Source organism: Colossoma macropomum, unplaced genomic scaffold (assembly GCF_904425465.1).
Source record: "Colossoma macropomum unplaced genomic scaffold, Colossoma_macropomum, whole genome shotgun sequence".
In the NCBI taxonomy this organism is placed as follows: Eukaryota; Metazoa; Chordata; class Actinopteri; order Characiformes; family Serrasalmidae; genus Colossoma; species Colossoma macropomum.
The window spans coordinates 14,612-26,357 of record NW_023494875.1 but is presented as its reverse complement, the minus strand read 5'-3'; the positions used below and the strand labels follow the sequence as shown (position 1 = coordinate 26,357).

The window sequence follows — 11,746 nt, the reverse complement described above, 5'->3', positions numbered from 1 at the left end:
CACACCCCTGCCCGCAGTGAACCCGACAGCATTCTCAGTGCCTCTCACAGGTATAAAACATTAGCTGCACTGCTCTAAGCTGAGGGATTTCATTTAGTCCTTAAGACAGTTCATGATCAAGATGAGACAGTGGAGTTTTAGAAGGTTCTAGACTGCAGTTTTAAAGAATACTATCACTAAAGCCCGGTCTACAATGAAACAATGGTTGTAGAACACCAGTTTCACCTGACAGGTTCTCAAAATTTCGCTCAGTAATGAATTCTCCATCAGCGACATTGTGGGGTCTGGATAGGTGGGTATGCTGGGATTTGTAAGGGAAAAACATCAAAACATTGTACAGTTTGTGACTGGACGACTGTGAAGTAGTCAAAATCAGGCACAAAATCACCTAAGCCTCAGACGCTCTGCCATAGAGGAATAGGCCGTCTCATATCTATTGCATGTCAAAGGGGAATTCCACGAATTTTTCAAGGTTACTGCATTTAAACAGTCATTCAGAATAGTTTGATATGAAATGCTTTATTCTAGAAAGAACCTACTGACCATATAGCCATTTTGTTCACTATCCAAAATGAGCAGTGAACCTTCTTTTGTCAAAAGTAGTGGTTAACCTTTGCCAGTAGCTGAGGGCTGAGCACACAAAATTTGCTTTTCTGAACTTTTCATTGATTGATCAGATTCTTCACACCACATACACAGTGAAAAAATACAGATTTCTATCTGGGAGAGGCTTATATCAACTCTCTGTTTTAAGCTTGATAAGTGTTGATTGGTCAAGCAAAGAAATTATGCGTGTAATGTTCTAAAACAAGAGTATCGGATGAGTTACAAGAGTATCAGACGAGTACGATCTCTCTGAAACCTGCTGTATATTATGTATTCTCTTCAGACACAATACAGTGTGTTCATACTCTCACTCCATCTCTCTCTCTTTCTGTCTCCCTCTCCTCCATCACTCAGATGTGAATGACAATGTTCCGTTCTTCATGTCGAGCACGTATGAAGCCACAGTGCCCGAGGGAGCTGAGATAGGCACTTCAGTGGTCCAAGTCTCAGCCTCTGACCTGGACTCTGGCCCCCATGGCAAGGTGAGTGAGTCCCCACTGAGCATACACCACTCGACACGCCTGTGAGGGCTTTATTCTTATACATCGTTAAGTGACGATAGATGAGATTTTGTTTTTTTGTTTTGTTTGATTTTTGTTTTGAGTCTGATGAATTAAGACCTACTGCATTCTCCTTTTTTTCAGGAAAAAGCTTGTTGTTGCTTTTATAATACATTATTTAAGGCAGATGCTGGGGTACATAGAATTTGCATCAAATTACATTTTTGCTCCAAACAGAGTGCACCCGACTTACGCCTAGTTATCTGAAATAACTCTGTTTGGATTGACCTGACTGTACCTTTTTCCCTTCAAGATAAATTACATCATTCTAAAGGACCAGAGTGGAGACTCTCAGTTCTTCAGCATTAACTCCTACACGGGGGTCATCCACACCCGGGCCACTTTCGACCGCGAGCAGAAAAGCTCTTACCTGATCGAGGTCCAGTCCCAGGACGGCTCAGAGTCGGCCCGCCCGGGGCAGCAGGGCCAGCCAAACACAGGTGTGCTCCTTTACCCTGTTCAGATCTGCCCACCTGTCACATCACCAGTAATGTCAGAGCAGGCCAGCCTGCAGGACCAGCTCCACTCATTAACACATCATTAAGTCACTTCTAATGAAGAAATAGTGTCATTGCTGAGGGTCGATAATGATGATCCTAGTCCAATGATGTAACACAGAAGGCCATAATATTATTATACAGGATGTTTTTTGTCTCTGATTGGATGTGGATATGATCCACACCTGCCCTTTAAGCAATTATTAATTTTTAATTCAAAATGATTTCTACTGACATCAGAGATGAGTAGTAGCTTAAAGTCACACTCCAGTAAAAGTATTTGTGTTAAATAGGTAAATAGGTAAAAAAAAAGTGTTACTTTTCAACTACTGAATAACTTATAGAACTGCAGTGGAACTTGTTAGTACATGCAGCATCTAACAGCACATGCAGTTTGTCAGGCTCTGTTCCCTTATTTTCCTAATTTTTTAAAATGAGTTTGACATGGTATGTAGACATTGTTAACATTTCAAAATGTACTGTACACTTTCCTGTCCATAGAGTTCATATGTGGAAACTAAGCTGCAAAAACAGCCTGTTTTGAATTCATTGCTTTTGTCATATCACCTATCCTGTCACCTGTCAAATATCTACTTATTCAGCCTGTTCATACTGAAGTTATAAGGAGTGTAACTGCGTTTTGAATGGGGCACAATGCAGGCCAGCCAGTCAGAGCAGAGCTTATTTACATATGTCAGTCTTAAGGATATAAAGGGCATTAGAAAATTAATTAAAGGGTTTTGTTGCGAAATGCATTATAGGCCATTTTAAAAAATATTTTTTTGTTCCATAAGTTGTTAGGATCAGACTTTACAGAAAAATGAAACATCAGTGCTATATTATGATTAATACTACCTTTATTAGAGAAATAAATGTTGTCCTATTATTCACTAATAAATGTACACAGACCACACAAATGTCAAAACTGGACCTCGGATGAATAAAAAGAAAAATGTAGGACATGGGCCCTTGAACATGCGAGTTTGATCCATTAAAGGGCAGTTGAGGCTTTTAGAATGTACTGAGAATATGTTAGTGTGTTTCATTTGTTCATTTAGTCCACACAGTGTGATCTTCGGGTTAAAAAATAAAAATTCGCTATCTACCAATTTTTAAGAAATCTGAATCTGAATTCACCATGTAAATTCATGATCGCTGCATGCCTATTACAAAACTGTACTCAAGTACATGTAACTGGGCACTATCCACCTCGGCATGTAACGCATTATGAACTGTAGTACACTCTCCATTTTCCACACAGACACGGCCTACGTGAGAATTTTTGTCACGGACGTGAATGACAACGCTCCAGCCTTCTCTCAGCCCGTATACGAGATCAGCGTGGAAGAGGACAAGGAAGTGGGCTACGTAGTCATTACCGTCACTGCTAACGATGAAGACGAAGGTAAGACCACTGTCTGCAGTCGCTATTGTAGCACAAGAAAGGCCCATCACTATTCCGTTAGTTTTGCTTTGGTAGCGCAATTTACGCCTGCAGTATACTCTCCCATAAGGGTTAGGCAGCTGCCTGGCCCCTGCAATGGAAACATCTTATTTAAGGATCCCTGTCACCTGTCTGTTTTTAATACGGTTTCCTCAACCTCTATCTGTGGTGTTTTGACAGCCATTACCGAAAAAAACATATAGTATGAGGTAAATCTAGGTGGAAAATTCTCTTTTTTTCTGCCAAGCTTGTTAGCAAATCTCTGTGGTGATGGTGGGAGCAACACACTCATCCCCCCTGAGGTAATTATTTGATGTCGGTATCTTTGTTTTTGTTCGTCCCTTGTTGTTTTCCAAGATAATAAATAAATAAGAGAGGTTTGTTTAATGACATAGGCAAATCCTTTGTGGGGAAGGTGCTGAGACTTGAAGATTATTTACCGGAGATGTTCTGATTTCTTTCCAGGCTCTGCCTCTGCGTCCGAGCGATGGAGTAGAAAGACTGTTTTTGAATAAAGTCCTTAAAAAAAGTAGAAGTATGCCAAATTTAGCTGGCGTTATATTATATTATGGAGCCACGCTATATCGGAAGAGTAATTGGGTGAAGAACCAAGACACATGCAAACTGTGAAATTGTCGTGTGTCATCAATATTATACTTAATCCTTCGTAAACACCACCTCGCCCCCTTAAAAAGGCACGTTATCAGCAGTTAATCTGCTAATGAGAGGAAAATGGCCTTAACCAGAAGAAAAGGCTAGGAGAGAAACAACCTGCAGTTGTTTTGTCTCCGCTCTTGGCACAGGTGTCCAAGCAGGCAGATGATCTGTATTAGCCGGAGATAATCCATAAAACATGACACAATCCCATTAAGCGGCAGCCTTGCTGATCAGGCATGTCTTCTGGGAGGATTTCAGCTCAGTAGCTCCTGGCCTCAGAATGAAGCTGGGTTGCTCCACCTCTCCCCCCCCCTTGCCTCCATCTTCCTCTTCCTCACTGCTTGACTCTGTATGTGTGTATATTTATTTCTGTTTCTCTGCTGAGAACATTGCGCATGCTGTCCCCCGCAGACAAAATGTGACTATACAAAGTGGATATGATGGAGTGTGGCCTGCATTGTTTGACCCAGTAATGCAATACGTCAGCATTAGCCAGCGTGAGCATCTCCCTCAGAGCCCCTTACCTTAATAGGACACAGTGCTTGACCTCTCAAATGAAGCTCTGCTGTTTTGTGGATGCTTTGTTTATGTCTTCTGAGAGCTGAGCATCCTTCAGATTAACTCGACCTCCCAAAACATCCCCTAGCAATGCAGAGCATTTTCATCAGATTCATCAGCAGCTTTTGAAAGTGGCATTTCACATGCTTACTTGAGTTAGCGTGCACTTGTGTAATCCGTACTTGAATTAGTCTGTCCAAATCAGCTCTCTGTCCAGTCAGGCTTTGGCCTGTCCCCTTCGAGCCGTAGCACTGACACGCACAGTGTTGCCCCTGTCTGTTTGAGTGAGACAGGCTTGGACACGTCACCTTTCTGTCCAGTGGAGTGTGCCAGTCTGCCTGTCTTCTCGCCCCCACATCATCTCCCCCGCCGCTGGACTCTTCTGGCCTGTCACCCCGGACCGGTTCAGTAACAGGATTACTGCGCCTGATCTCTCTCCAATTCTCATCTGCGCAGAAGGTGATCCGTGCTCATCTGTCATCATAAACAAACAGGCAGGGCTGCGAGGGCTCGCGCCGTGGTGACATGGCATCACCTGTTACATGCAGTAGACACACGCATGACAAATATAATGTGGCATGTAGCCATCACCACTGAGCCAGCAAGAGCAAGAGGCCAGAGGAGGTGCCAGCGTCCAGCGCAGGTGTCTGAAAGCTCAATAATGACGAAACAGCAGCCCTGGTGGAGAAACAAGGGTGGCACGCCTGGATGGACAGTGCTGGGCTGCCGGACAGCTAATATTTCAGGCAAGCAGGAATGCAAATCAGAACCGAATGGTGCCCCATCCACCTCGAGTCTTTGGAATGAGCCGCTCATTTAATCCCAGTACTTCATATTACACTGGGGATGAAAGTGGGAAATTGGAACAATTAGGGCCTGATCCATGGGGAATGAAGGAATTTTATGGTCCTATTAAATGTTTCCCAAAGCTTATTAGACTCATCCTTTTTTTGTCAGAATCATCCTTTTTAGTTCAGATTTCAGTTAAGGACTACAGAGTTTCCAATATGTAGAACTTCCATAACCAAGGTCTTTTAAGATCACTTTTGTAGAGGTTTGAACCTGCAACAGGAGAGCAAGACATAGAGACGTGCACAAAGGAACTACACTTCTAAAAGTAAAAGAACTTGTTCTTTGAATGGATGCCATTGAATAGCCACTTTTGATTTTGATGTGTAAAGAACTATTTTGCGTAATGAAATGAGTGAGATAAACCTTTATAAAGACCACATAATATAAAGATTATACCAGTTAGAGATTAGAAAGCACATTTGGTTTATTTATTTGATTTTTCAGCATCAGGAAAAAGTAGAAAATGTACATTTAAGAGAAGACTTCCCAGAAGCCTCAACAACTTAATAATAATAGAATTTTGTGTCTATCCTTTAACTTAGATACAGCTTCAGTTCTTTCACTGGACTTGCTTTCAGTTTTTAAAGAAATCTGCAGATATATTTTTCCACACCTCCAAAGTTCAGTCTTAGAAGTTAGTTGCATTTTCTGCTTCTCATAATTCAAGTATTCCCAAACGCATTCAGTGATATTGAGGTCTGGACTTTTTTAGACCTGAAGCAGGAGTGGAGCTTGATTTTTTGGGAACTTTTTTTTTCACATATTTTCTTTTGACATTCCCTTTCCTTATGCAATCTTGTATACCTAATACTTCATACGTAATGGCCATTTTTGCTGGAAATGAAAAAAATGAAGGTGGTGGTCCCCAATTCCAGCAGTGGAGTACCCCTGCTGCTCTAATGCTGTTTTCAGGTGTCAGGTGGTCATTTTCTTCAAAGAAGCGCTCGTTCATTCAACGTGCACATTCATGTGGTTTATATGGGAGGTAAACCAGACCTAGAGGATGTGACATGGTGGTTGTAGTTTATAAATTAGCTGGCATCTATTTGTACACTTTTTGCTTCCTTCATCCGCCATGATAAAAATATCAATGCAACATGGGTGTTCATGTGGTGTTTCCTGCTAGGAAATTCCTTTTTCCAAGAAAACCGATACCACTTAAGCCCACTACAACTAAATAGGTGTTTGTTAATTGGCTGATTAGTTGGATCAGGTGTGCTAGGGCAGAAAAAACGCCAAAATATGCAGGACAGGGTCACTCCAGGAGCCTGGTTGAGAGAGTGCAGGCTGGTGAGGTGTAGGCCCTGCAGCCTCTAGTGCTGCTGCGAGGGGGGCACCATATGAGGCAGCTGGTCATTAAGGAAAGTGCTTTGGGCCAAAGCGTCTGGGCTGCCGTCAGCAAGTGTCAGGGCACATCGTGCTTCACGGCCCTGATGGCTGCGGCCAGGATGAGCACGACACGTCCTAATGAAATCCTCACACATAGCGCCCAGATGGTGTTTGTCTCAAAAAATCTGATCCAGGCTGGTAAACAGAGCCGGAGCGAGAGTTGTTTTCCGCTCTCTGCACGGAGGGTGGACAGGGCCAGGAGGGTGGGGGTCTTAAGCGGAGAGGACAGAGGGCTTTGTTGCTTGTCTGTTCCTGTTTGTTCTATACATCTGCATGCATAGTCCTCTACCTCTCACATGAGCCCTTAATTAGAGCCATTCTCGAGACTTGCTCCCTGTACTGCACTATGTTGCTATTATTGGGGTCAAATAGGAAGACCAGGTCAGTGTAAATGGAACTCTGTGAGTGGGCCGAGTCGCTGCAGTTCTCTGCAAAGCAAAAGGATTGCATAACCTGTGATCATTGATGACACTCACCGAGCGTGTGGGATTTAATGACTGGATGGAGGAAAAAAGAGAGGAGGATGAAAGGCTCATGGGGTTCTGATGTACCTCTGTTTGAACTGCTGAACTGTGTAGCAGCCAAAAGGGCCGAAAAGCAGAACATCTTAGATTACTGCTTACCCTGAGTCTCGGGGCTTATACGCATCAACAAAAGGTCAAAAGAAATTGTACAGTTAATTGGAGGCAGACTGTGTGTTTGCATGTTATGTGAGTTCATGTACATCCATTTGTTCAAGTTCTTCGCATTTGTTAAAGAAAGAGCTCTTTCATTCTAGAGATCTGAAGAGCTCTGCAAAACTCTAACCCTGAAAGTGGAAGCTTTTATGTTGTATCATCTTTTTATCACAACATGGGACATTCCTTAATCAAGGCTGCACTGACCGAGTACAGTGGAAGAATAGCTGTAGGTCTCAATTAATCTTAATTCTTTGGTGTACCATGAAAGACTTACAGCCTGCAACCTTTATGAATGTTAATGAATGGCAATTTACCACTGTGCCACTGCCGTATTTTGTTCAGAGCAGTACCATTAGGGATGGACATTTTAACCATTTTACTGCTGAAAAATCCACATTTTTTAAGCAAGTAGTTTTTTTTCAATTTTTCTCTTTTTGTACAAAAAACACTGAAGTTTTTAACGTTCATTTACTGCATGCACAGGAATGAAGGCAAACTAATCATGTGATTTCATGACCATTTTAGGCATATGAGAGTTAATATGCTCCACTATATGTTCAAAGGTTTGTAGGTAAGCGGTCAATCTGATGCTTCTTCTGAAATCAAGAATATGAATAGAGAGTTTGTCCCCCTTTGCTGCAGTAACAGCCTCTACTCTTCTGAGAAGGCTTTAGCAGAGCATTAGTGAGGTCAGGTTCTGATGTTAGATGATTAGTTCTGAATCACAAACTCCACCCTAACTCATCTCAAAGGTATTGGTTGGAGCCCCATCACTCCAGAGAGCACAGTTTCACTGATCCATAGCCCAATGCATTGAATAACTCTATCAGCAAAAGGTGCACCTTAAAGAAGCTGAATTCACTAATCAGAAGGGGTGTCTGGATACTTTTGGACACATAGTGTATCAGTTGATCTCCAAAGAGTCACACTTAAAAAATTTGTCATTTTGTGTTTGTTTTTATTTTTTACATCATTTGAGCCCAGCAGCTGCACTTTATGTTGCGTAAAAAGTTATGATGAACGGAGCAGCAGAAATGCTCCAAAAATGCTTGTGATAAAATCTCTTTACATTAACTTACATTAAAAGTAAAAATCTTTTTTTTGCTTTCTCCTGTAAAGTTGCCATCATGTCAATAACCACCAATACTCCAACAGGTGCTAACGCCAAGCTGCGCTACCAGATAACCTCAGGGAACACCATGGGCACCTTTGATGTGGAGCCAGAGGTTGGCACCATCTTCATTGCCCAGCGGCTGGACTACGAGCGGGTTCAGCGCTATGAGTTACGGCTGGTGGCGTCGGATGGGAAATGGGAGAACCAGACAATGGTGATCATCAACATCATCAACCAAAACGATGAAGCACCCATCTTCAGCCAGACAGAGTACCACGCCAGCGTGATGGAGGAGCTGACTGAGCTGCCTGTGTTTGTGCTTGAGGTGGGAGGCATGGCTAATCATCAGATTATAGTTACAACAAGAGTTTACTGTTTATGAATTACTGAATTCAACATACTGGGGAAAAAATAAAATAAAAGATGTGGCTTCTGCAAAAGTTATGGCACATTGTATATTTCATGTTTTTTTTTTCTCTATGTTAAACTCAGCAAACACATAAAAATTGTGCACTAAAATATTTTGTTTTGTTGCCTGTTTTACCCTGTTTTCACTTACAAAATCAACAAAACGTGTAATTTGACCAGGGTGTTGAAACATTTGCATAAGATTGAACATTAAGATGTGAAACTTCCCATTTTCAATATAGAAATTGTAAAAGCACAACATTTGAAACAATAGTTGTCCTTATTGTGTCCCAATCTAATGCTCTATCCACAAGCTAATATGTTATCCCCAAACTAACATGCTAGTCACAATACAAAGAGACAATACAATACAGTATGATATGCTGTATTTCCACATCCATAATATGCTGCTAATGTTTTGGAGAGGCCTATGTCAAGAACTGCCAGTTTCCTGTGAGGTGGAATCGATTTGATTTGCACCTTCTGTCTAATGCAGAAAATTGTTTCCTGTTTTATGACGTTCTCCCTTGAAATGTTTTGTTATGTTTATTAATGTGCTCTTGGAGTATAGAGAGAGAAAAATCTGAATATTTTTGATTTGAAATGAATATTTTGACATACCTGGCCTCGGCTGTCGCTCTCCTCCAGCAGTTCCCCATATCACTGCCTATTGTGCTGTCAGCATAAAAAAGACTTCAAAGGCGTTATGTAAACAAACTTGGGGAGAGATGATGGGGAGTTCTGTATTTCTTTGCTGTATCTATTAACTTTTAATTGCCTTTTGTGTTTTGTGACAGATGTTGAATCTAGCCACACATCCTTGTCCTTGACTCAGTTTGGGTGCTGGCAAAACATGTGCAAGTCATTAATGTTGGTCATTAATGGAATCTTGTTCTGTCATGATGTTGTTCAGGTCTCAGCCACTGATCCAGACCAGGAGGCAGACCAGAGTGCAGTGCGGTACTCACTGCATGGACAGGGTGCTGGGAGCGAGTTCACTATAGAGGAGCTCAGCGGGAAAATTTATGCTCAAAAGAGGCTTGATCGAGAGGATCGTTCCACCTGGAGGTTTCTAGTGCTGGCCACTGACGAGAACGGCGCTGGCCTGACTGGCTTTGCTGACGTCTTGGTGGAGGTGCAGGACATCAACGACAATTCCCCTATCTTCCTGTGTGCCTCAGATGGTTGCTTTGTGGGCCATGTGCCTGAGAACTCTCCAGCTGACACTTCCATCATGGAGATGCGAGCCACTGACCTGGATGACCCGAAAGCTGGCAAGAACGCTGTCCTCACTTACAGGATTGTTCAGAATGTCCGTAACGAGATCAATCTGAACCTGTTCTCCATCAACCCGGCCACAGGCACCATCTACACAGTGTTGCGCTCCCTAGACAGGGAGGTGGAAGACCGTTACCTGGTAGTTGTGGAGGCCAGGGATGGAGGAGGCCTCTCTGGAACTGGAACAGCCACTATTGTTGTATCCGATGTGAATGATCATCCTCCTGTGTTTACACAGAGGGTTTACATGGCCACCATGGCAGAGGACCTGGATATCAATAGTGAGGTGCTAGCAGTGGCTGCCACAGATGGGGATGAGGGAGAGAACTCTGTGATGACCTTCAGCATTGTGGGTGGAGATGATGACCGCAAGTTCTTCATCGAGACGGATAAGGTGAACCGGCGGGGGATAGTGCGGCTGAAGAAGAAGATCGATTTTGAGAAGCCCCATGAGCGCACCTTCAATCTCACAGTCAAAGTGGAGGACGCAGACTTCTTTAGCCTGTCCTACTGCGTCATCCAAGTGGAAGACTCCAATGACCACACACCCGTCTTCTTCCCCCAGTTCTACGATGTAGGGTCCATGTTTGAGGATGTACCCGTGGGTACCATTGTGGCCCAGGTGACTGCCGTAGACCTGGACTCAGGGCAGAATGGAAAGTTCTCTTACAGTATTGCCCCAGAATCTGATCCCTTTCAGCAGTTCCTGGTGGATAAGAATGGTTGGGTGGTGGTGGCAGACTCTTTGGACCGGGAGAAGGTGTCTCAGCACAGGCTGATGGTTCTGGCCACAGACATGGGCAGCCCTGCTCTGACAGGTTCTGCCATTGTGCTGGTGACAGTACAAGATGTCAATGATAACGGACCAGAGTTTGACGCTCCATACCGCCCCATTGTGTGGGAGAACACTATTGCACCACAGGTCGTCCGTATGAACGATACTTCCATTCTGCTCCACGCCATCGACAGAGACACCTCGCCTAATGGAGGGCCTTTTTCCATACGCCTGCTGATGCTCACCTCAGACGTCACAAACTTTAACCTGACGGATCTGCGAAATGGCAGTGCCATGATAACAGCCCTGCGCACTTTCGATCGGGAGCAGCAGAAACAGTACCTCCTCCCTATTCTGATGATAGACAGCGGCTCTCCTCCAATGAGCTCCACTAACACACTGACTGTCATAATTGGGGATAGGAATGACCACCCGCATGCACCTGGACACTCTGAGTTCATAGTCTACAACTATGAAGGTATGTTTCTGTGAAACGTCATTTCGAGATTTATTAAAGAACAGCAAAAATCCTTAAAAACAACAATATTTACATTTCATAATAGACCATAATTGTATTGTACTGTAATATCACTCTTGCAGTTCAAAATATATCCAGTAGGCAGCAGCAGTGTGTTAGTAGTCCAGGCTGAAGCCCAGCTCTATGTTGCTATTGAAGCTACAATTGTAGGCTTTTCATTCAAATACAACCTTTTTGAGTTACATATATGCAAATGATGTAACAGCTTAGAATTATCATTTTGTTTATCATAATCACAGTTTTCCTATCTGCTTCTTTTAGTTATTTACTTTTATATATTTTGTTGAGCTATTAGAATAATCATTTTGTTTATCATAATCACAGTTTTCCTATCTGCTTCTTTTAGTTATTTACTTTTATATATTTTGTTGAGCTATTCTATTTGGCTAG

General features: G+C 42.8%; 1 protein-coding gene across 1 annotated transcript in view; it reads left to right on the top strand.

Moving 5' to 3' along the window:
• Positions 1-11,746, top strand: part of LOC118800367 (neural-cadherin-like) — a 168,919-nt gene that overhangs the window by 146,921 nt on the left and 10,252 nt on the right. The window contains exons 14-18 of the mRNA XM_036560570.1: positions 961-1,088; positions 1,420-1,606; positions 2,925-3,068; positions 8,399-8,682; positions 9,679-11,296. Of these exons, the coding sequence (XP_036416463.1) occupies positions 961-1,088; positions 1,420-1,606; positions 2,925-3,068; positions 8,399-8,682; positions 9,679-11,296 (2,361 nt within the window). The remainder of the gene's footprint in view (positions 1-960; positions 1,089-1,419; positions 1,607-2,924; positions 3,069-8,398; positions 8,683-9,678; positions 11,297-11,746) is intronic.